Raw genomic sequence first — 26,670 nt, forward strand, 5'->3', positions numbered from 1 at the left:
CCCCGTGCGGCCTCCCCCGGCCCGGCCGCCGGTCGTGACGGACACGCCGCGTTGGTGCCGGGGGCCCGTTTCCTCACGACGCGGGCCGCAGGCTTTTGTAGCGGCCGGGGGGCTGGTTGCCTCCTGGAGACGGCCCTGAGTAACAGCCCTCGCGTTTGCAGCTGGAGCTTCCAGCTCTTCCCCAAAGAGGCAGATTTGGGGTCAGAACTTTGCGGTGGGCTCCTGTTTCCTAAAACATTATCTCCTGGTGTCCGCAGTAACTTTCAGCCCCCGATGCTCCAGCATGCTCCGGGTGGGAAACTGGCAATTCCGCAGTGGCCGCAGTGGTGACGGAGGGAAGCCTGGTCGGCAGGGGCAGAACGCAGCGGCTGGCCTAGGAGCGGGCTGCGAACGGGCGCAGCCCCAAGACCAGCCTTTGCGAGCGGCGCTCCCACGTTTTACCTAGGGTCCATTTTATAGTCTCTGCTTTGATGTTCAGAAAGCCTCCGCAGGGATGTCTCAAGCTATCTGGAAAAGAGCTTGTTTCTTAGTAAGCATGACTTCCATCAGCAATCGCGTTTCCCCAGAATAAAGAAACTCAGCCGACAGGGGGTTGCTTGTGAGCACAGGAATTGGGCCTGGGCTGCATGAAATTYGCTTTTATAGGAGTTGAAAATGAGCAGAGGCTTCACTGCATTGGAGGCTACCTGTGTATCTTATCTCTTTGACTTAGCCTTTCCTTGATAATTTCTTCCCAAGGCACCTGCTCTCACATGTGCAAAAGCAAACATGGAAGAAAATTCCTCCAACTGATCAAGCTGTTTATCCTACACATAAGAGAGGGATTTTTGCTTTTATAAAATACTTGAGAGGCTCTCAGATGTCGCACCATTGGAGGCAGAGGAAGAGGAAGTTGGAGAAGTGGGAGAATACTATTTGATGGGTAATGAATCATTGCTTATTCAATCAAGTTCATGAAGCTGTCAAAGTTGATATTGTCAAAGTAATAATGATGTCCTTAATAATATATCCTATTTCTATGTCTTCAGGACCCAAAGTCATCTAACACTGGAAAAAAGTCAATATTGAAGAAAAACAGCCCTCTCAAGGAGGAAAAAGCTGACCAAATAGGTTAAGTCCAAGTTTATATTTTAGTTTTTCTTTCATCAAGATATTTTCAATGCACTTTCATACATATGTGTGTGCACATGTAATATGTACCTATGCATTCACACACATAGATGTATATGTTGTGCCACTAAAATATGACTGCCTCTGATGGGATACAGGAGACAACTAGTATAAAGCAAAGATGGATAGTTTCCAGGAAGAGCGGGAGAGAATACTGCTCTGGAAGAGAGAGATTTTTACCATCTCCACAGAATAAGCAGGAACTCAGCTTTTTTTAGGCAGGGACCTAGTAAATAGCTGTATGACATTTTGTGTATTTTCTCAGCATTGTAATTATAATAATGTTTCTCACTTATTTCTGGTGTCTGTCACATTCCTTCCATGTACTTTGTATGTATTGAGTCTCCATCTGTTTCTCCATCATTCTGCCTTCTACCTTCTCTCCAGGTTATCTCTTTTTTCTTCTAACCTTTCTTATTTTTCTGTTCTAAAAAAATGGGATAACATTAGCAACTGCAGTGGGCAAGATCCTGTCTTTTGTCTCCCGCTTGACTCATGCTGTGAAGTGGCTCTGTGGAGCAGCAGAGAACTCCCAAGTAGGCAGAGCTGTTACACCTACTTCTGTTGCTCTCACAGCTGGCTGTGCCACAGGCTGCCCAGAGAAAAGCCTGGCAAACACACAGCTTGGAAAGAGCTTGCAGCTGCCTGTTCATCTCCCCAGCCTCAGGACAGCCATAAAGTGTTTCTGCAGTGGGAGTGTGTGTTTGGAAGCTTTCTTCCAGGCTGCTCCTTTTCTCTCCTCTCTTGGCATCATCTCCCACACAATCATTTTCCTCAGCCATTTACAGGAAGAACAGTCTGCCTGGACTTGTAGCCAGTATCACTCCCATCCCTGGAGTCAGAGCAGTGGGCAGAGTCACAGTACTCCTTAGAATTACCCATATGTGAAGCTGGGAGTGAGGGATGCAGCTAGGAACAGCAGATAGACCTGAAGTGTTACAAACACCTGGAGTAGGATTAGCTCTCTAGTCTGCCTTCAGGCTGTGTGGGATGTGGACTTTCAATTTAGCCATATAATGCAACATTGTTTTGTGCTGACTTTATTAGTCTGGTTGCTAGTTAATAGACCAAATAATGCCATTACCACAATGCCAAAAACAATTTGTACTTTAACATCAATTCATTCTCTTAAAGAACATGGCCAGAATAGATGCACTATAATTTTCTGAGTTAATAACTGTGCTGGTGAAAGGTTCAAATGGCATGCAACCAAATGATATACAACACTTAGAGTGAGCAAGAGTAACCTTGTCTCTTTTATTCACAATGATAATCTAGCTTGTTAAAGATGTAAGGAAGATGTCTGGTACTTTTGGAAAATAGGAGTTCCATGCAGTGTTGTTTTCTGTGACAACTCTTATGGTCAACAGAATTTCTTTATTCTCTGTGCATGAGCCAGTGAATAATTCTCTAAGAAATATCTCATTGAAACTCCCTGCAGCAGGAGCTCATGTCCTAAGGTCACCACACCTGTAGTGGTCAAGGGGAGGTGGGCAACAGCACTGAAAAATGCCTCCTCTTCTTTTATTCCTATGCACAGATAATGGCATGCTTCTTCCACTGGGTAAGAATTGTTGCCATAGTAATGTTTCCAGCACTCTTTTGGATCAATAGCAGAGCAGAGGGTTTTCAGGTATTTTTGTTGTTTGCAAGCCTGCAGTCATACCCCAAATATATTTCTATTTCCCTCTGTAAAATAAGTTAATTCAAAGATCTTCTAGCACTGTGCAATTCTGTGAAGAAAGCAATTTATCCATGGTGTACATAAATCTTGGTCAGAATCACGTTGGATGGGCAAATGCAGTTCTGTCAAGAGAGAAGAGTTGCATTTGCTTAATCAAAGCCCTGAGCAGGGCCTCTGAAGCCCTATCAACACCTCGCCAAATGCGGGAACGAACTGAAGCTGCAGAACTAGTTGCATTTCTTACTGAAGGTCCAGATCTAGTTCCATTCACAAATCAGTGGGATTTTCTCATTTGACTTAAAGTTTGTTCCTTGGTTCCTGGACGTTTTCTGTAGGTAGCTGATGTAGTGTCTTAGCTGAAGCTCAAGCTGATTACTAATTCTAGGAGGGGAGCCAGAGGGGAGCCTCCCATAAATAATGGCTGAATCTACAAAAGCCTGGATTTAGAAACTGCCCTGCCACTTTCAGCAACCACCTTCAACATGTAGATTCTCAGAAGACCTGCCCACCTGCTGTCTAGCTACATATGCCAAAAGACTGTGTACATGTTGAATAGAGACAGTAAGCCCCTTCTTTTCTGTTACTGAAGTTCACTTGCTGCCTACAATTTTACCTTTTAAGTACAGCCAGATCACATCAGCTCTGACAGTACAGACAAGGTGAGCTCCTAACTCACGCTTACAGCTAGTCGGCTTGAGCCTTAGCTGAGTCATAGACTGAACTGTTACCCCCACCATCTTGCCTATGGGATATAATAGGACAGAAACTCAGAACACATGGGGGAGTGCCACCAGATCATCTAATATAATACCTCTGTAGTTAGGATACTTGCACAGAGGGTGTGAAACTTCAGTCTGACGTCCTTCTCTGCTAGATGTGACTTGAACAGATCTTTTTTACCAGCTTGGAGAATGTCTTAAGCACCAGGAAAAGGTTGTCATGAGGGGCAGGGTGCAGAGGGAAAGAAGTTCTCATTCCCTCTTGTTGATTCTCTTCTCCTTAGCATTAAATAATTTTTAAAAAACATTTGGCTTGGGAGAGGAAAGAAACTAAATGTGATGGTATAGGCCTAGCAGTTAGGRCACATCTCAGCATTTGCAATGAGCTAGTTTAGATGTCTGTTGGGAATGATCTCATTCCCAGTAAACTGTTTGCTTATGGCCATGCTGTTTAGGAGTTTTAAGAGTGAGTGTGGGCCTTTTTATGCCGGTTGACCTCAGTGTTGAAGATTAGCCTCAGGCATGTTTAATGTGCTAAGACAGGTGCTGGATGAAGGTGAAGCATTGCAGTGTCTAAATATTTCTGTGAATTTAGCATTAAGACCTCAAGCCAAGTTTTTCTCAGGTGGAAAGTGTTCTGCTTGCTGCATTGATATACAAACAATTAAGGAAAGCACTATTTGCTAGCAATATATTTTGCATCTGTTTAGGAAAAACATCTCAAGCACTGCTTAGATTTCTCCATAGAATACCAATTCTTTTACTTCAGTGGTTTACATCTAAGTCCTACCCTGCGCAAGCATATTGTGCATTTTTCTATGCATAGCTTCCTTTACAAAGATCAGTATTCACCTACAGATGCTGCACAAAGCTCCTTCAGGTATTACAGTTATTCGCTTCTAATTGGAACAGGAACATGCTATCCTCTGCAGTTACACAGTACATTTTTAAAATAGTGACTAATATTTCATTGCCTGCTGAAAACATCTCCAACTCACAAATACGAGTGGCTTCTGCGGGAACAGTGGTAATCAGCACCATAGACAGAACTCTGAGAGATTCATTATAGTTCCTCCACAATTACAAGACTGGTGTCTGCATGCATACATCACAACTGAGTAGAAAAAACTAGGTGCCACTTCTTCTTTTCCTCTTATCTGACATTTCTCAGAAGATCTGGTGTTCCACACCTGTTTATTCTCCCCATTCTTGCTTCCACCCCCACTGGGGTAGATTTATTTTCTACAACTCCTTCTTTTTTGTTGGCAGCAAGGCTCCATTGCCTACATCTGAACATCTGGCCCTTCCAGAAATGGAGACAAGGCGAGGAAGGAGTAGGGGAGGAGGAGAAGAAAGATTCCTAGGTTTTGCCATGAGATAGAGTCAGGATGCAKCTAGGCTGCCGGACCCTGAGAAACACTCTGAAGTCCTGCAGCTTATACATAATTCTTTGTCTTATTGGCTTTGGGAAGAGAAGGACGGAGGAATTCAGCTGAGATTCTGCCCATGGACAGCAGCATACTTAATTCTGTTAATTACAGACAATAGCTGCAGAAACAAATGTAAACATTTTTGATCTGGTTCTGTTTGTATTTTGGGGGAGTTATATATGCCTTCCTGAAACTCATCCTTCTCAGCAACAACACTTCTTAAGGATTTTTTGCCAGAAATATCAGCAGATTCACATATATTCTTAGACTTTCTCATACAGTCCCATCCATTTTTCTATTACTCTGAACAGACTTTAGTAAGAAGGGTTAAAGGCACAATGACTCCATGTGAAGAGAAAGACTGAGAACTGAATGACTACTAAAATAGCCTGCTACATGTTTTTACAAACCAGAGACCACATTTTGCTCCCCTTTCTTGTCAGAGTGATTGTACAGATGTAAATGGGGACTAAGTACCAGTCCAATTAGTTAAAAACCTGCTCATGTGAAAGACGGTAGAAGTTTCCCCATTAACATCAATGGAACCAAACCAGAGCCCTGAGAACAATAGTGCTGAGCAGATGCAGCTTTAACTGTTTCTGTCTTGCACTCAGCACCAGTGAAAATAAGGTCTGCACCATAAAGGAGATGCCGTGTTTTATAGGCAAATGGGTAAGTTAATGGACTATTATTTCAGGATCAAAAATATAGCCTTAAAATACGGCAGCTCCAGGCATGCATAGTGGCATATCACCTGGTCAGCCAGGTCCTTCTGTTGAAAGCCTAGCTGATACCTTAGAGCAGTTCAAGAAGCTAATTGCTGTAGTGAGGTCTTACTTTCTAGTTCTTACCAGTAATCGGTTGCTGTTTGTCCTTCTGTACCTTAAGCGAATGCCCTCGAGGCTACCRCTAGCGCTTCAGGCTTTCTGTTTACCCACTGTCTCATCCAGAACCCACCTGCCTCCACATGGTGTTCCTTGGCAGCCTCGCCAGCACAGAGCTCACAGTAACTCTAGCTTTGCTCATCCTTGCACAAAAGCGAGAAAGATGCCTGCTTATAAGCCAACATAAGAATGCCCTGCCACCTGGCCAGAGGCAGATAGCAAGACATTGCTAAATAGGTGCCAGAGCTTCCACACTGTCCTGCTAGGTTTCCTCTTCAGACAGCTCATTGCGTTCAGGATTCATGCTGTTTTCATCTGCTGTCCCCTGCAGTTTGACAGAAGCATCTTCTGAAGGGACCTAGCAAGAGCTAATGCTTATTAACTCCTCCTCAGATATCCATGGGTCTGGATGCACTGAGATACCATGGTAATGAGAAAAGTAAAAGTGTCTAGACAGACAGACTGACAGTAGTCCCACAGCTAGGGGAGAAACAATGCCGGCAGATATTTCATCCAATTAACTGTTATGTATTCTGAACAGAGGAATGTGTGAATACACAACCCATGCATACGGTGAATATACTGATTGTTTGATATGACAAAGTATTTGTAGGATATTATAGAGCCTCTGGTAAATATGCAATTAATAAAATATTTTAAAAAATTAAAATGACATCTGACATTTGACACGCTGTGTTATTAAGAGGGCTTTTCCAATAGTATAGAGTTTTCCATGTAATAATGGGGGGCCAAACCAATTTTCCAGAATAGCTCCTAAAAGGAGAGAGTTAAATCACAGGACTGTCTCTTTGATGGCCTACGCTCACAAGTCACCACATCCTTTTCTGATAAGGATTTTAAAATGTAAGATTTATTTCTGTTTTAGATGCTGATCAGCTCTGTGCCATTCCCTTATATGAATTTGTCTTGATAAACATAAATCTTGATTGACTCAGGTGCAGAAATTAGGAGTTGCCTYGAATATGTTTGTTTGTTTGTTCCCAAGCATAAATTGAGTTTGAACAATAAGGGCATGGTTCTCTGAAGGGCTGAGCACCTGCAGCTCCCATTCCAGTCAGCTGAAGTTATAAATGCCAAGCAGTTCTGAAAATCCGGTGTTGTAACTGTTCAGCTGGGTAAGATTTATCCAAAGAGTATTGATCTAAAACTAAATCTCAGTATAGGGCTGTCTTTGTCTTTCTAACTTACCATGTTTACTTAGAGGCCTAGAGTCTGTGTAAAACATTCAGAATAATTTTGTTTAATTAAAAGACTGCAGTGAAAGGAAAGAAAGGCAAAGATGTGCCTTGTTCTGCAGTACAATAAAAATAAGTAAATACAATTCCRGTTAATTATCCATCACTCAATACAGAGACTTCTACTTAATCTAATCACTGGTTAATTAGATTGTCTGTTTTATTTGATCAAATCTACTGTAACCAAATCATCTGCATTTGCATTGTGCTTTGCTTATTTTGATGATTTTCTATTATGAAAAAGGTCACTGTCAGGTGAATTTAGGCCCATATTTATTGTTTAATACAATAGCATTTCACATTACATAAAAATCTTTCTGCGGAACCTGGTTTGAGGCTTATACTTTTAGAGTTATGTAAGTATTGTAGCATATGCAGAACTATGTAGTATTGTATCTAAAACCTAGATTTTCAAAGGAATTAGGTGCCTAACTCCAGTTAAAAAGCATTATCTTTGAGGATCTGGGCTATATTCAGTGAGGTGTTTCCCAGACTCAACAACGTATTTCAATAAGGAGTTAAGAACCTAAATGCAAAATATATGCAACGAAGGCTTGCCATTTCTAATTTGGACTCCTCGCTATTTCACTGTGGTGATCCATAGTGAGGTCAGAGTAGTGCAATGCAGCTGTGCCTGCAGTTGAGCTGCTCAGTTGATGCTTGGTAACTTGTTAAATGGCAGCAACTTGGTTATGTGCCTGAGTTTTTAGAGAGTAAGTCCTTGCTTTGGCTTTCCATGAGACTTAGAGCACAGTTCAAGAGATTTTTACCTTCCTCCAAGCCACTGGGTGTGCTTACCAGATGCAGCTCTCTATCCTGGCTGCTAGAAGTGAAATGGTGGACAGGTTAAAGCTGGCCTAAGAAACAGGCTATTCCTGGCTGGTTTAGAATGATTAGAGGGAAAATGATTTTTATTTCAACAAATGGAAAAGATTATGGGCTGCAATTGAGGGGATTATGATGCCTTGGTCCCATATTGACATGAGCCTAGTGCAAAGAGGATACCCTCAAGCTACCCAAGCTGGGATAACTGATAAGCAACCAGACCAGAACTGGGATACTGCAAGGTTCAGAAGACCTGAAGACATGAATGGCAACAACTCCCTAAATTTTCCCTTATAAATGTGAGTACAGTGACATTCGCAGCTTCTCTCTAAAATGCTGTTCAAGATGATGGTGAGCATGTGAGGGAAATTTCCTTATCTTGAATTTGTGAGAGCTGGGGTTGGTGATAAGAGCAGGGATAGTGTAATAAAGAGTGCTAATCTCATCATAACAATCCTGCTTTGTGTATTGCTCAGGGCCAGCTCTAGGTATAGGCAAAATAGGCAGTTGCCTGTGGCAACAGACTGCTGGTGGACCCAGAGCGGGTTCAGGCTCCCATAGCCACCTGTGGCAGTGAGAGCGCCCTGGAGAGCCAGGCTGGTGGCGTTCCTGGAGGAAGCAGGACATGCGGGGCCATGGCCTTTGATGGCAGTAGCAAAGAGCTAGGGGTTTCCCCACAACAGTTGTCATCAGCCCTCTTCCCTTCACTCCCCTGACACAGCAGAGGCGGAAAGCCTGACTCTCCAGGACTCTCCCCTGGCTCTGCTGCTGCTCTTTTGTAGCAAAATTCAATCTTGCCTGGGCTTCTGAGATATCTGGAGCTGACTTGTATCACCCTTGAGAGTGCTATGGACTCTCTCTCTGCTGCTTGAGGCAGCTTGAGGTTATCCAGACATAAATCTCGCTTGATTCCTCAGAGCAATGGCAACACCAGCACTGACGGAGAAAAGTCGGGAAGGTGTCATACTGTGGCAGGAGAAATAAGCCAGACCTTCCAGAAATGTGCAGGCAAAGATCAAGCAATTCCTCATGAAATCATGCCAGAGAACTAGGAATATTTATGTGCCAAAATAATCCAGAGCATGGCAAGTGAAGAAGAATTGTTGCTGGGTCATTCTAGGAGCTGAATCAAAGCCAAAGCCCACCAGCTAGCAGCCCACCATTTCTAGCCTTTCCTTCTGCTTCTCTGACCCTAAGTACAGCCTGCAAATAGTTTGTTTTGGAAAACCATAATGATGATTTTCAGTGCTTTTGCATTGTAAAGTGATTTCTGCAAACTCATGATTTCTCATTGCACAGTACTSAATCATCAAGAAGCCTCTGAAGAAGCTCTTTTTCAAAGTATTTCATCCAAAAGCTCATATGCTGGTTTGAGTGCATTCGTGTTTRCAGAGTACTGAACTGTATTTGCTGTGTTGCTTCATTACCAGTAATATTATCTGCTTGCAAAATGATACGTGTTTGGGAAGGGATTTGGTGGGAGGGTGAGATTTGGTTGCTTAAAGTTTGTTTTTTGCTATTGTTGCCAATTACTGCTGACGCCTGCTGTTTAAGTAGCTAGGCTAATTGAAAAAGGAAGCTCCTTTTTCCATGTCCATAAGTAGTCCACTGCCATTTGGCAAAGGAGGGTGAAGGTATAATGAGGACATAAAGTTAACAGGACAGCCAGACAGTAATATATGTACTGACTCCCAGCTCTTCTCCTCTGGGAGTCCCTTTCTGGGCTCAGCCCAGGAGTGTTCAGCACTGTCTCAAGAACTTGCTGGGTGTCTGATAGGAGTTGCATATTATCTGCTTCACCCAACAAGCTTTTTGTTGCTGTACAGTCTTGGATTCCTAGTCATTGTCTTGCTTTGCAAATAATTTTTTTTTAGCTGCTGCTTGTTTTGTGTTATAGTGTGAACCCAGGATCATCAGAAAGATAAGTGACTCCAAAAGTGACTCCAGTGGGAATTTAAAGAAGTATCAATAGCCAGTCAGTGAAGAATTCAAAATTCATCTATCCCAGTTTCTGCCCTGGCTGCTCACTCCTAAAAATTATACATGGAAAATTAGATTCATTTATCTGTGGCAATGCTTTGGGCTCAACAATATAAGTCTACATACCTCCAGCTTACTTAAGATGGCTTTTCTAGAGACATCCCCTTTCTTTTCCCCCGCCCAGCAACTGTTTTCTTCCCCAAGGCTGTGTACCTGTTCATTGAAAGTAGATTTGTTCCACAGCCTCGCTCATAAAGAAGTCTTCCAGCAATAACCTCACAGTCTCCCTGTAGCAATGCCTGTGGAAATGTTTTCAGAGCTGCTTTTTAATTGGTGTTATCTGTATTCATAGATTCACAGATCAAAGGCTGGAAGGGCCCATTGGATCATCTCATTTGACCTCCACAAGCCCTTAAGTGTCATTGTTTACCCCTGTATTGAGCTCATGTTGAGCTGTGGCTGGTGTTCCAGTGGGGATGCAAAGCTATGAAGGGACAAAGAATTCAGCACTTCTTTTTGGTGGTTCATCTCCTCTGCTGTTAGAAATGTATGGCTTATTGTGGCAGTGCCTAAGGGGGCCATCTTAAGGCCTGAGGCCCCATTATGCTGACCACACTATACGTAATTTTAAAAGACAACTATTGCCCCAGAGAACTTACGAACTATAAAGTATATGTGAGGTTTAATGTCAAATAGAATATTGTGCAGTTGGTTTCAGGCTACTTAGTCAAGTGAGGAAAAAATTAAACAATACAGTGGCCTAAAGTAGTTTGTGACTGAGGGCTCAAATGCRTAACACAGACCCAAGGTTTGCACAAATGTCACAAATGCAAGAAGAATGATTCACAGAGGACAGTTGCCCTAGGGATGGTGGTATAATTTATAAATCAAAATAAATAAATGGAATGTGAAGAAGAAATATAAAATAATAATAAACAGAAAAATTCAATCAAGTCCCCAAGGATTAAAGAGAAAAAATAGCTGTGAGGAAAGCTGGACTCTCTGATGTTTTTCTGAGCTCTGGGTGCCTGTGTTCTCTTTGCAAAATGATAATCAAAATAAACAGGAGGCTTAAGGATTTTCAAAATGTTGAATAAAATCAGCTCCCACATATACACAAAATACTAATGGTTCCTCATGTATATATTTATTAATCTAATTAGAAAGAAAGAATAGACTGAGCAAAATAATGTAGTTATGTCCTTGAATGCATTATTGAGGGTAATTTAGGGGTTTATTGCATTCTTTTGTCCTCTGGAATATCATTGCTGTTTTCTGAACAATACTTTTTACTTCTGGAGGGCCTTTAAAACCAATCAGGATGTTTACGTAATTTTCTCCTATCTCCTCTAGAATATCTCTTGGTATTTTCAAGGCATTTTTTCCTTCAAACTAAAAGAAGAGTTAAAAGGATAAATTCAGTGTGCCTGATTTTTCATTCGCTTTAGAATTTTTGCCTCTTAGGTGAATGAAGTTTAGTGGGCCAACTCCTGCTTGACTCCAGTTTGAGAGGAGAGTGAAGCCTGTTATTTYTTCTGACTAGCTCACAGATACAAATTAACAATCATTGGGTCTGAGATAGAGTCAAACTTTACTGCTTAGGTTAAAATGCACTGAGCCTCTTGTGTTTTCACTGTGAGGGAACACGTTTGTGAGATCTTGACTTAGATAATGAGGGTACTAGAACCAGTACAGTAAGTCTTGAGTCATTTATTATGCACTCAGATCTTCCCAGGGGCTGAATTAGGGTGAAATGCTGGTGAAGACAATGTCCATGTCATGCTCCGTGTACCTGATGCACAGTAATCCCACCATGGTGTTCAAGTTAGCAGCAGCTATCCACCCACTTGCATCTTTCATCACTACAACTCATAACAAAAAGATCTAAAATGAGGACACGCTAAATTAGCTCCTGAAAAGACAATCGCTAGAAAGCTAAATTCAGTGAAACTAGCTGCAAGTTACTTCACATGGTAGTAACACAGGCATATACAAAGGATGTCAGCTTCTTGGACTTTTCTGCTCAGATTCAGCGCTCCAGGCTAGGATTTGCATTGCCTGATAGGACTCTGCACACATGTATCACTTCCTTTAAGTTTCTAGTAGCTGGCAAAGGAGTCTACGCTGTCCTGTAGCAGCCTTACTCAGGCTGCTTCACATCCTAGCTGCCCTCGATGCGGCGATGTCAGTACTGTTAAAGAAGGCTTCTGCCACAAGAGCAGACAGGAAGGGGAACAGCCTGCCTAGCCTGGAGAAGTTGGAGCCGTGTGTGGGGGTCCATGCCAAGAAATGGTGGAGGTATGAGTTTTCTCTTTAGTGGTTCAAAAGCATTGCACAGCCAAAGCCTGAGTGCAGGTTTAGTGAAGGCAGGGCTGAGAGGAAATGACTACAGCACTGACTGCTGGAACAGGCAGACTTGAAGGGGAGTGTAGGCTGAGGTGGGAGCTTCAGCAGAAAACCACTGGCCAACTGCTCTGTGGGATGAAAGGCTGTTCTGTAATATTTCTTGTTCAAATGTGAGGGATGTTCAAATGCCTTTAAATGCATCCAATTAGTCTTTAAATTCAGAAGCAATATTTAGGACAATCTATAAACTGATGGACACAAAAGGCTCTGGGAGCAACTGCAGGATGAGAGGTCTGCATTATCCAACAACAGCAAAGTTCACAAGGCTCATCGGTGTGGAAAGTATATGTGAATGTTGCCTCTGATTAAATGCCACCAGCTGTCTATTGACCTAAGATGAAGGTTAGCTGGCTGGCGGAGACATGGCAGCTAGGTCTGGAAGTAGTCCATCTGGGCCTATCAGACCAGGCTCAGCTCTGCCCAACCCTATGCAACCTACTCAAGCTGTGAGCATGGAGGAACAGGATATGCTAGCTTGGCAGAGAGCCACCGTGGCGCTGGAAGCAATAGCTATACACAGTCGTGGTTTCTTCGCTCCTTCAGGTTTTTTCTTAGCACCCCTTCAGGCTCAGTGCCCTGTGCAGTGGACAGGGGAAGGTCTCTGTCGAGACATCCCTTCCTGTGCGGGCTGGAGCAAGGGGCTGAGGGAGGTCTCTGGAGGGGTGTTCTGTCAGACTGCCATTGCATGCCAAAGAGCTCCAGGAATAATTCAGCCTACAGGAAACCAATTTCCCCCCTAAATTTAACACTGCGTGGGAAGATGAGAAGGGTGCTTAGGAAGCAAGACTGAAAGTGTTCTTCTTGCTTTACATGGGCATTCAGGTGACCTTCTCAGAGCCTCCCTCCTCCTTCCAGAGGAATTTACCCTGATGTAACTCTAATGACCTCAGTGCACTACAGCTTTATAACAAGAAGAAGTAATCTGGATCCCTTGAGCAACATAATGTGGGAGCAATAATGAGGTAGAATGATGTGTGTCAAAGAGGAAGACAGGTCAACAGTGATTTCTGACAGTTATAGAAGAATAACAGGATCTGATGGAAGTTCCTCTCAATCCTTCTTCATCAGAAGGACAGGAGCTGTACAGAGGGGCTTTAGAATACACAGAGGAATTAAAACAGTGAAATTGCAGCTTCTCAGGGACCTGACACATTTAGAGAGGAACTCTTGGGCAGAAAAGTAGGAAAATCTTTTTTTCCCTCTAAAATTGAAATAAAGCAAGTGATGGTATATGTCAGTCCCTCCAGAAGTCTTCACATTTTCCTTCACTCTCTCAGAATTCAGCTTAATAGGCTCCAAACATAGACTGTTTTAACAGCCAGTATTCTGACATCTCTTGGTGTTATCTAGAAAATGTCAGCAGCTCAAAAGCAGAATAGAAATGTGGCTTCAGCTTTCTCTCAAGCAATTTATTTTTTTTTGTCCTTTGACATCGAGTAGCTGTAGGGGTGATGCCTTAATTCCAGAAGTAGTTGCAATTAAGTGAAATGTGATAAAAAGAGACATCCAAATTCTAAACAGGTTTCAGAAGAAGTTTTTGAATATGTACATTTAGAAACATAAATTTAAATTTAAACTACAGGAAAAAAATGAAGAGCATTCTGGCTGCTTAGAAAATTTAATGTGTTTTCTTTTTTATTATGGGCTCTCAAGTCTAAAATYCCAGGCAGACAGAGCCGTTATGCATCTTATATAGGCACATCTTGGTCTTTAACTGAGAATAAAATAAGAATTTTTGAGCTGCAGTGTCTCTATAAATATGATGAAAACACAAACTTTGTTACTAGCTAGATGTGGACCAATACAATGTCTCAGGATGTGCACTACATTTTCTGCCCCCTTGCTTTTCAAACCTCTCTACCATTTTGTTCTTGTTTGGGTTTTGTAACACAGTTCTTTACTGATTTTCTGCTTTCCTTCACCTCATTGTGGTTCCTTCATACTTCTGGAAGCTTCCAAGAAGAGCCGGACAAGGACCTGACCTTCTGGGCCATCTCTTCTACGGTCTCAAGCCTTGCAACTCTTCAGTTACTTTGGGCTGAGAAATTTCAGGTGCATTTTGCAAGACCTCTGGTGAAAGTCACRCCTCTAATTTTCTTTCTGACTTTACTGCATAGCTACAATCTTAAACTCAGRATGACTAAAACCAAATCTTGGTTTTCCTCTACATGAAGCTCTGCCTTCTTTCTGTCTTTCTCCATCTTCAGAGACAAGTGTTTTTTCACTTAGTCCTCCTACATCATCTCTCAATTATGGCACTTCCGTACCTAAAATACTTGTCCAGAAACTCCTTTTGTCATTGATATTTTCTTACTCATCACTTTTCATTATTGCAATTTTAGCTTCTTGGAGTTCATCTAAAATGTAGCTATTGTGCTCATCTTTCTGACTTATCCCTGATCACAACACATTGCTCTTCAAGTGCATCCCATGGTTCAGTCAAAATTTCTCACCTCAACTTTCAGGATCTTTAATTTCTTAGCTTCACCATTTCTATTTACACTAGCAAGGTATGACACTGACCATGCCTTCCCTTGTGCCTGCCCTTTTCCTTTTTAGGTTTGGGGAAAATCCCCAAATACACAGAAGTACTAATATGCACCTCTGCTTAGTATTAAAAAAAAAAAAAAAAAAAAAGCCTGCTGTCCTTAGTTGGCTAGATGATAATTTTCCTCTCCTCTTCTTTTCACTTGCTTGCTTTCACATTCATGCCATTTCTCTTCATTAACTCTTTGCCACAAGACAGTAACAGTAATAACAGCAACAAAACCTGCCACCAAAGAAACTTCCAAATCCTGGACCAGTTACAGCCTCATCAAACAGCAGGTTATCCTGTAAATCATATCACAGATGCCTCTGCATCTGTGTTTCTACTGTACAGCCCCAAATCATATGACTGCCTCTGCATCTGTGTTTCTACCATACAGCCCCAAATCTGAAAGAAACTGCCATCAAAGAGTAGTATCACCGGCTGCTACCATAATATAGATCCATTAGTGACAAATATAATTATTCTGCCTAGCCCTGACTTTAAGCAAAGAGAGAAGGTGTTTGAATTTTCATATCATTTAGATCCATTAGAGATAAAGACATCTGAAACACAGAAAATTTAGCTCCAGATTTGAACATCCACAGAATCTGAGTATTAGGCACAATATTAAAAGCCGTTGCTGCCAAGAAATCAAAAACATCCAGAAAGAAATCCCTAAAAATCCTTCCACTGAATGTCTAACTCTGGCTTTTTTCTGATACTACCAAGGTTTAAGGTCATTCAGTCTTTCTCTCACTGTTTTATTGTGTGGATCAGAAAAATGTAATTGGTGCTTAAATACCATGCTGCTATTGCCTTGAATCAAACACATATGCAAAGGAGGCAGCACGAATATGTGATAAAACACATTTTGGAATGGAAACTAGTTGTTTCTGTAGCACTAGTCTAACACAGAGAGCATCTTGGATTCAAATTAATGGACTATAGGCAACTGCTTATCAAATTAGGTTCCAAAAGGATAGTGCAAAGCTAAAACTTTAATTCCTTGCAAGCAGCTGCCAGGAATCTCTTATAACTCCAAGCTGCATAGAAATGAAAGAATATTTGATTTTTTTGCTCAGTAAATGTTCACCTGTTCTACCAGTTGTGTCAGTATATTATAGCTTTTACATTAAAAAACTTTGAAAGTAATTGCCAATGAATAATAAGCTGGCATTCTTATATATCCATCAGAGACGTGGATTGGCTCAGTAATATAAAAATTTGGCCAGAGGAGAGAGACTTCGTTACAAGCATCCTAATTGGAGAGAACCAGAATAGCTTTTATTATTTGTCTTCCTGTTCAGAATTATTGTCTTGGACTGTGTGTGTGTGTGTATAGAAAGCTTGGCAATGCTATAGTCTTGGAAGGCTTTTAATAGGCTTAAGGAGCTTAACTTAATATAAGAAAATATATCAAAGCAAATGATACATTTTAACATCTTGTGTTACAAATGTATCTTGTACATCTTAAAGAAGATGGCCTGTCAGTCAGTGAACAGCTGAAAAATTGAAGGACAGACTGCAACACCCTTTAGACAGCAAATGTGTGGACTAAAAAATGCCAAAGTAGGGGCTAGAAAAAGTCCACAGACTAGTAACTCATGAAAGGTAACAAACAGCTGAGTATCTCTCTACGTTGTGTGTCCTGCCCACCACACTTATGCACTCAGGGAATGACTAAGTTACATAGCAAGCCAGAATCCAACAACTGAACTGCATTCACACATGACTAAAGGGAACCTTAGTGTTAAGGATATGACATGTGTAGCTTAAATTTATGACGGTTCATCTGCTATGTGAGTGGTATCTTGAATGGAGTCCAACAGCTCTTCCGTCAGCTGCATCCATATGCTATGCATGTGTTCCCTGCTAAGCACATCTTTTAAATTTAGTATTTGTGGGTGCATGTTCTACACTTTCTCCATGTTTGTGGCTCTTTCTTGTGCATTCTTTAGAAAAATATTCCTATTCATTTCAAAGACTGTCACGACCTCTTCAAATGCTCTCAAGCCTTTCAGCTGTGACCTTGGCAAGATTTCCTAATTCCCTCCCTCTCTGCTCCTCACCATCTCACTGCAGGCACCTCCACACTTTTGCTGGTACTACGAGTTGTGAACTCCTCAGGGAAGCTGTCAGTGCTTCCTCGCTCCTTTGTTCAGAGGTGGTGAACTTACTGCTGGTGCTTGGAAGGATGTTTGCCCCCATCGAAAATTTATAGACTCTTAGGCAGAATAATCTGGATATGGTGACATCCCTCCCCACAAAAGGATCATTTCTGGTGGATTTTAAGCCTCATCCATCAAATTTTTAATCAACATTTAGCACTAAGAAGAAATCCCCTGTAACATTTTTGCAATATGGGATAAAGGGTGAGTGTTTGTATCTTTGAAAGCTGTAGCTGTCCTGAGTGGTTCTCTCCCAGGTTTCCAAAGTGGAAGAACTTTTCCCAGAAGAAACTGTGAGACAAGCAGAAATAGGTGTCAAACTACCCAATAGCATAATGACACACACAAGAGATTATAAAAGCCTTTTCTCTAGAAAGCGTATGTTCCCAAGTCTTCTTCCGGAACAGAACATACTCCCCCTCCACATCAGCAAAGAACTTAAGAATCAATAAAAATAAAATTAGAAGGGAGAGAAAATAAGAAATACTTTTCTCACAACTAACAAATGAGGAGAAGTACTGTTCTGACATTAAAGACTGGTGCAGTTCTTCAGACTTGAGAGTTAAGATTTATGAAAGAAATGCATATCATTTCTCAGAAGACAGTGAAAAAAACCAAAACACTCAAAACTTAATGAATCTGGACACAAAATTATATAGACACATGAAAATGTTATGAGAAGAAAACCAAACAGTGAAGTGCCAAAAAGCATTGGCTACACATTCAAGAATTAAAATGTACGCTAACATCTGAAAATCAAATAATGGTAAAACTTAAAAAGCAGACAGATTAAGAATCTGCTGTAGCTGAAATGGTAATCTGTGCCAGAAACAAGTATGAAATTTAGATATCTTCTGATTTTAATGACACACACTGTTTCCTCTTCCCACAGATAACCCTACTGATGTTGTCTTGCAAGGAGAGAAGAATTAAAAAATAGCATCTATTCAAATACTTAGCACATATCCACAGTGGAATTAATGTACCTAACTTCAGCCATCTGAAAGTTGGAAATGGGATTCATCTGCCCAAATTTAGATTCCTACAATGCACACGTCAACATTTGAGCTAGTCATATTGATTCCTTTATAGGCAATGAAGGGAAACAGGGATTTCTGATGCGTAAGGACATCTTATCCTAAAAAATATGTCCAAAAGAGATCCAGTGAATCACATCTAGAAGTGGCTTTCTSTCCACTGACTATAAAGAGAGTCTAGACTGTGATCATTATGATATAGGCTTTTAAAGTTATGTGAGATGAATCTCCCTCTGGGTGTCTAATCTAAATGGTCATTCTGGTTCCCTTGTAGTGTTAACAGAGAACAACAGTCACTTCCAAATGTCTCGATCATCTCCCTGAGGTACAAATACCTGAGATAAACTGGTATGAACTGCCCTCCAAAGATATTTACTGCTGGTGGGTGAAAGCCTCTTGAATTGCTGAGGAGTGTAGGCTGAGTGGAATTAAAATTATTTGAGCCATTCCTCATTCCCACCTGTCTATTTCTGTGGTATTAAAATGTTGCTTCTGGACAAAGCTCAGGAGGACAGTGTCAGGAGAGGAGGGGAGGACTCCAAGGGTGAGTGAAATCTGAACTTGTAATTTTTATTTATGTATTTTTTTAAGCCACTACCTTCCTTGAAAATTTTCTCTTCCTCTGTCACTAGCTACTGTTACTGGCTTCAGCAGAGCAGGGCATTTTTATATTGGAGTTGCCATGCTGTGCACACCAGTCTTGGAGGCCTGTCCCAAAGTGAGCGTCTCTTCCTCCTCCAAAGTCAGACCATTCCTTGCCTGCTAAAACATGCTATACTGTGGAGAAGAAGAAAAGGCAAGAACAAGGAAGGGTGGCATAGAAAGGCACAATAGTGAATTCAATACTAAGAATTATGAAACTGGAAATGGCTTTTCTTTTTTTCTTCACTTGTCTTGTATAGTGAGATAATCCCTCAATTCACAGTTATTTCATCCCCTCTCTGATTTGCGCAGCGATCCCTGGCATATCCAAATGGTGGGTGCATGTTTTTCTGGTCATTGCTCTGGCTTTTGCCACTCCACGCTAAGTGAAATGTGTAGGGCTCCTACAGACCCTAGGTTTAGCTGGCTGATGTGACTGCCCACATGTATATGTACACAAAGAGCACCATCTCAGGGAAGGTGGAGTGGCATGAGTTGCACAGGGACTCATATTTTATCCTTCTGTCTGATGGAACACTCAGCAAAATATACACTTTGTCTTTCTTTTGCAACATTCCTCCAGAGACCAATGTTCAGAATCCCACACCTCTTTTTCCTGTTTAAGCGTCCTTTAATTACCTGGTACATGCAAAATGGATCCTCATTAAATAGAATTTATCCTGGAACAGTCCTGATTAAGCAGTAGTAATTATTGTTCTCTGCCATTAGGCAAAGTCAGCCCCCTGGGAAACATCCTGAGAGCATGAAGGAGACGGAGATGTCTGCGCTCTGTCGCAGTGACTCTGTTTCGGTTCTGTGCTCATACAGCACCAGGCATCTGGAGGGCGGGCCTGTGGCTTAGCTCTTCGTTGCTACAAATGGACAGGGTTACTCAGTGTGAGCAGAATTATGCCCAGCTTGGGGAGACGGTGAGCCTCTGGCAGCTGGTTGGGAGGCTGGCAGAGCTTTCAGCCAGGGCAGGCGAGCCTTGCACCTCTCCCTCCCCATCCTGGTTTCGAATGCATGCTCCTGGGACGTGTGGGGCGCCGGGAGCAGCGAGACCTTCCCCTCCCCTTCCCCCACGCCTGCAGACTTCGCTGCCTACTGTCTGGGCAGCAGCTGAGCCGGTGGCAGCAGTTGTATGCCGCCATAGGAGGCTTGCTGGGGGGAGGGCATCACTTCTTTAATTTCTCTGGGTCCTGCTGGGCTCCGGGGAAACTACCCAACTATCTCCATTTGCAGCATACCCACCAGACTGTGCTTCTCTGRGGCCAAATTGTAACCCTGGATTACACCACAGCTTATGCGGAGCCAACTTTCCAGCCATTTAGCTCAAGAGACTAGGTCAGTGATATCCTAGGGGATATCTAGGGAACATTCAGGGCCAAATGTAGGGGCAGAGTGAAGCTCACCCCTTTGGGGAAGGGCAGACCTAGGACAGGGGATGTCTGGATCCTTTACTTGGTTTTATTTTGCCTAAGTTCTCTTCCAGGCACCAAAGCAACTTCCCTTGATCTTACCCCAAATCCTCCTACCAGAGGCCAGATTCTCAGCTGTGACAAATGCAAACTCAGGGCAGATGAGCAGTATCAGAGAAGAGGGCCCTGGATTAGCTGTGACATCCTCTGATGTAGTTTAGAGCAGCAGAGGAGCTGCCTTAGGGTGCACAGGAGCAGTGGTGCACGCTGGCCTGGCAATATCACTCTCCACCTTGTCCTCTCACCCTTTCTCGCACTGACATGCTCCCAGAACAAAGACCATGGCTTGTCCTACTAAATGCGATTCAGCATAGGGCATATAATGAGGGATCATTCCATTAACAGAGCTTTCCAGCCTCCRGAGTTTTGTGCTTCAAGGACTTACAGAGCAGATCATACCTGGATCATCATGTTTAATAGCCACTGGTGGAGCTCTCATTTATGAATTTGTCTAATCTGGTTTTGAACCCATTAATGCTCTTGACCTCCACTGTTTCCTGTGGCAAAGAGTTCCACAGCTAGCGGAGCACCGGGTGAAAAAGCACAGGCTTGTGCAGGCATTAGATCCACTACTTCTTGCTTCAGGGGAAACTCCARTCTGGTGTTATGAGAAACATAATAATAATTCCCTGTTCACTGCAGTCCATGCACCATTTCTGATTCTCCAGGTATGACTCTTTCCGCATCCAGCTGCCTCTTTCCAAGTGCAAGCCAGCTCTACTGCATCCCAGGGAATTTCTCTTTCATTGGTAGTCTTTGCTACTACCTCTGTGGGCTGCTCTTTGCAGACCTAAAAGTTAGACCACTAAATGTGGTTTGCAGCAGAGCTCAAACTGTGCTGTTACCCTGCGTCTCTGCCCACTCCATATGCATGTCTTTGTTAGCACAGCTTCTGTGTCTGCAGAAAGAGCATCTTCTTTTCTCAGACCCTTTCATTTCCTGAGAGGTCTGCCTTTCTGTCCTCCCTGTCTTTTCAAATTCAGCATCCATAGGTTACAAAGCTGGGTGCTTGCTTGTTCTGCTACTTTACTTGCGGGACACCTAATAATAGTACTTACCTGGAACATTTAGTTCTCCAGGAACTGCACATACCCTGATCACTGTGTTGGGCTCATGAAGAAGTTGAATATTTGGCACGGATTTATCAGAAGGGCTAGGAAGGCTGGTAGCTCCCCCTTCTGCTCTGCCCCCACAGCCCCTTTCATATGTTCCCACTTTGAGAGTCATACGTGTCCCCAGTTCCTTCACCCTCAGGACTGTGGCACTGTATGTGTTACCTGTCTAAAAGCCCCATGCTCTGGTCCTGTGTCCAATCCTAACTGCAGTACCTAGACCCATGGCACAGACAGCAGTTGTTACTATCATATGACCACAATGTATATTCCCAATATCATTGAGCTTAGACCCAAAACACAGCTGTGATGCTTAAAATGTTATTAAGAGTAATTTTATGGAGAAGTAAAATGAAATATAGGTGACTGGGTAATGACCATGCAGGGTCAGAGACAAGGGCAAGACTAACTTCAAGACCTCCAGGGGATTTCCAGAATTGTGCATGTCCTTCTGAGGCAGGATGCAGACATATTGAATCACCCAGCAGATGCTTGTCATGCATGGGATCAGGACTCACACAGGACATCACAGTGAGGCACATGCCTTATGCAGGATATCTACACACAGGCAAATTCCTCCCCCATCACTCCCTGGATCATCCTGCCTTGCATCTCAGCCCTAACAGGTGGAATTCATGCAATATGGAAACAGACTGAGCAGTGAAAAATAAATAAAACTGTACTGCCTGTCAGCAATGTTTCCTACTATTCCCAGAAGGTAGGTRCCAGCACTACATAATACTGCTGACATTAATAATTCCAGCATTGTCCTCTATTCCATCAGTGCTTTGAGTCTTGCTAAGTCTCACATGCAAAGGAGCTGAATGTGATGGACTGTGCTGAGTTTGCCCAGAATTCTCAATATTCAGCTGAAAATAAACTAGAGTCCTGATGCCAGATCTTCAGTGTTGATGRCTTTGCTTCCATCTCAAGCAGAAAGAAAAAAAAAAAGTAGATTTCTCCTTTTCTGCTGGAAGTTAGTCACATAATCCTGTAATCAGTAGAGTGCTGGCCTATCATTTGCAAATCAGAATAGATGTTAGGAGAGAAAATATAAAAAAACCTGAACATTCATTGCTCATCCACCGTAATCACTGTAAATATACCCTTGCATCTGAAAGCAAAAGTGTCAGGTTGGTTTTATTTGCAAGTCTCTCTTGCATTATTTCCTTAAACCTGGCTAATGTCTCCCAACAGTTTGACTAGCTACCAGACTAGTTACCTGTGGGTAGATCTGACTCTTCTCTCCCCATCAAACATCCAACCTATTTATTTTGCTGCAACTGGTCAGATTTTGAATCTTTGGGTCCAAAGCCAGCTAAGAAACATGTCCAACCACCTCAGACTCCATACCATCTCAGACTAGCTGTCCCAGGCTCCATACCACTGTCTCATATTCTCCAGCTTCTCTACCATTTAACCTGCCATCCAAAATCTTACTGACGAAATGCATTTCCTAGACCTTCACCTTGATCTACCTCCTTCTCTTACCCTCTTTCTGCTGGTCAAAGGACACAGGAAAGGATTGCTTTCCCTCACTTCATCGGTCGCCAATGAGATCTTCCCCTAATATTTCATCTCCTTCATTGCTACCTGCCACAGATGAAAGACAAATAAATGAAAGAAATGGCAATCTAGAAGCTTTCTCTGGATTTCCTTGTCTGCTCTGTCTTTACTTCTTTTTAGGGATTATAGAGGGTTAGATTATAGAGTAGCTGAAAAGGACCATGACTATCTCCAGATCTTAGTCTGCACAGAGCATATTGGTCTAACAAACAATGGAGAAGACCCTGAGCTTGAACCAGCAGATTCAGGCACCAGATGAAGTTTCAGAGGGTCCAAATGATGTCTGTTGGGTATTTCATAAATATCAGACTGCATCTTGACCTTGGATGTGCAACCATGTTCCCACTGGTGTCAAAGGAACGGAGAACAAGGGGTAAAACTATCTGGTGGGTAGAATAACAAGACAACCGTGTAACAACGGACCTTCAGCTCTAGATCTTCTCCAGTGGCTGTGTGTGAGCAGGTCCTGGGGAGCTGGCATGATCTGGGAGCTGGCTCAGCCCCCTGATTCGGACAGCAGCACCATGACACACCTGGGGAGAATTGGCCTGGCTCCTCTGGATGGAGAGCCCCTTGTGGAGCCAGGCAAGAGAAGAGGTGGCAAAGCAGAGCTCTGAGACACCAGCCCCTGCTTTCATTCCCCTTGACAGCCCTGCCAGGTGGGGGCATGGCACAGGTGGGCAACTGGTGTAGGACCCACTGTCATCAGCCTTTTTGATGCATGCCTGCCCTTTTGCATCGCTGGCTGAGCTGGAAATCAGTGATTTGGCCTTTTGCACCTAGTAACAAAGGTAGTTAAGTCATATTCAGGTCTCATGTAATGAAGAGCTGGTGTTCTGATACAAGCATGGCCATTTCTGTCCTTCGTTTCTTTCCCTTCTATTCCTCTCACTGCTTCTCTCACATCTCCTTGTCTTCGCATCACTCTGTCTTTCTTCCCTTTGCATTGCCTTCCTTGTGACAACTCCTTACTCCTTCCCTAGCCACTGTAGGCCTCCAACTCCTCTTCTACTTACACCCCTCCTGATAAAATGAAATTGCTAATGCTGGCAAGCTTGGGGTTATCACTATTAGTGTTAATGCTGCTGTTCCATTAACAAGGGCAGCAAACGTCACACATCTCAGAGCCATTGTTTCAGGCTGCCAGGAGCAGCAGGAAGCCTGCACAGCATCAGTTACGCTCTGTTCACATTTGGGGGTTAATATGTAATCAGGAAGACTGCAAAGTGGCTTTTTTTAATGACAGCTTAGATCCTGCAGAAGCAAAGGATTTGCAAAGAAGAGAAAGGTATATACTGTTCCCTGACATAAGGCAATATGGGTAGTACTGCTGAAGTAACCCCCTAGTGAAGTTAAGACAATCCGTAGCTTTCATGCCTGTTTACATGTCAGAATTAACAGAACTGGGAAAAAGGAAATTTTTATCTTGCCCTAGTGGCTTGTTTTAATTCTGTCTTGACATCTACAACCTCAGCTGATACAAAGTAAGAGTACAGTTTTTTTTCCCTAGTGAAGAAGAGGCCAGTTTATTAAGACACATAAACCTTAACACAGTGAGCCAACTGGCCAGGTGTTCGGCATCTCTGTGTGAAAGAGTCAGGAGATTTTAGGGAATGATCCTCTCTCAGCTTCATTTATTCAGGGGCCTCTGGCTGTCCCAGCTCCTGGCACTTTGGACTGAGTTTCTCAGAAGCTCTATCCAAAGGACTCCAGCTGAAGTGGATGCAGGGGTTACTGTGGTTCCCACCTGCCACAGCTGAGGTCAGGAGAGAGTGCAAACAGGAAAAAATGAGATATACTTGTCCGATGCAGAAAAGGCACTTCTTCTGCTTCCGGGATGGCTGCAGGCTCTGGTGGATCCAATATTGCAATCACCAGTACAAGAGAGACGTGCACAAACCAGGGCCAGCAGCTAAGAGCCAGTTGCAATCCTAGGGTAAGTCCAGACCAGGGAGCCCAAATGGATTTTAAAATAGACATTACCTGGACTAAGGGTGAAGAGGGAAGCAACGCGACATTGTTTAATTTGGGTATTGGCCCAGTGTTGCAAGACTGCATCTCAAACAACCTCTGGAAGGACCTTGGGAGGGGCTTGGAGTGGGAAGTGTCCAGAGATATGGCATGAGCTGATTTCTGTCAGTCATGCCTTAATGGTAATTGTAGTCAGCCTAGTGCAGTTGTGAAATTCAGCAGTTCAGAGTCCARGTATTTTCCACAAGAGAAAGGGAAAGATCCATGCTAGTGCAGAAGGCACTAGTAAGACCTCATCTGCCTGTACCAACCTGGTCTCCACGTCTGTGAAAGATAAAATCAGCTGGAACAGACACAAGGACGTGCTATGGGGAACGGGCAGCTCACTTACAAGAAAGAGGAGGAGCTCGCCTTGTTAAAGCTAGCAAAACAAAGGATCTGATTGCTGCCTATAAACATATTGCGGGGGGAGACACCAGGGAAGGAAAACAGCTGTTATGCTGAAGGACAGCACTTGCACAAGAACAAAAGGCTATGAACAGGCCATGAATACATTTGTGAATATGATTATAGGACATGGTGCCTACAATTGCAAAGGACTCGACTTAGTGACCAGGACACCCCCTTGGTTTTGAGTTCTGCAGTGAATCCCCTGGCTGTTGTGGCTGATTAATTTTTCTGCTATTAGCATTATGCTCCTTGCCGGCTAGTCATTTTTAATTCCTTAGGGTATAACATCCCTGTTTTTGTCATACGAAAGACATATTTAGAGCAAGAGCACCCAAATCCCCCTACCCATGCCCACATCCCAGGTCATGCAGAACATGTGAAAAGCTGTTCCTGATGATGGTGAGAAACAGCCAGGGAGAGAAAAGGGTAGGGACTGCCTAAATCATACCTCCTGGGAAAGGCTACATGAACATTAAAAGCTGGGACAGCTTTTGAAGCTTGCCTACCTCCAGGGGCAGGTGTATAGATGAAAGAGAACCCTAAAGATGAAAAACAGAAATTCTCAGATGAGGACACATGCGCAAAGTTTTTGGACTTGGGCTAATTGTGATTAGGGTTTATATTTTTTAATATTGTGCTAGGCAGGCTGTGGGCTGTTTCTGGCCCTGCTGGGCAGGGAGGCTTAGATCATCGCTTCCTCACTTGCTGCATCCCAGAGGCTGGACTTTTCTGTCGGCCACTTTATTAGAGACAATCCTGCAATTCTCCCCATCACCGTGCGTATGAGGGAGAGTCCATTTTTATACTGTCAAGGCTCTAGGGAGGCAATGTGCTACTTACTGTCGTTCTGGACTCATTTTCTGAACAGAAAATCCTCCATCAGTGACAGATCATTTTTAGTTATTTTGAGAAGAAAAGAATGTGCTTTTTTATGTGGGTTTCTTTGGGCTCCAGAAACTATAAACGTCTTCATTTTTAAGTGTCAGCCTTGACACGCACAGCTGATTTAGACCTCAGTGATAAATATATCTGCTCTGCTATGYATCATTTTTTGGAAGTTATAATTGAATTAAAATTGTGTACTACGTGGGCAGGCTGTGATAGATAATTAAGTTTATTGATTATGCCACAGCTCAGCTTGTCAGATGTACAATGCACCCTGCACTATAATTACTAATATATATACTGGACAGAGCTAGTCTCAGATGGTACAAACTGGCATAAGGCCATTCCTTCAGCAACAGCTTTCACCAGTTCGGGACTTTGTGTTACTGCTGAAGCTGTGTAAGACACTTGTGGGCAAAACAGAGGAACCTCATCTTGCTTGGAAATGTTGTAAAATTACACATTTATCTATCTTAG

The 26,670-nt window shown here is 42.8% G+C and overlaps 1 protein-coding gene across 1 annotated transcript in view; it reads right to left on the reverse strand.

Moving 5' to 3' along the window:
* Window positions 1-3,591, reverse strand: part of SPACA1 (sperm acrosome associated 1) — a 20,709-nt gene extending 17,118 nt beyond the window's left edge. The window contains exon 1 of the mRNA XM_026062639.1: window positions 3,531-3,591. Coding sequence (XP_025918424.1) covers window positions 3,531-3,591 — 61 coding nt within the window. The remainder of the gene's footprint in view (window positions 1-3,530) is intronic.
* Window positions 3,592-26,670: the final 23,079 nt, after the last annotated feature.

The sequence above is a fragment of the Apteryx rowi genome, unplaced genomic scaffold (genome assembly GCF_003343035.1).
Source record: "Apteryx rowi isolate R43461 unplaced genomic scaffold, aptRow1 scaffold_191, whole genome shotgun sequence".
Lineage (NCBI taxonomy): Eukaryota > Metazoa > Chordata > Aves > Apterygiformes > Apterygidae > Apteryx > Apteryx rowi.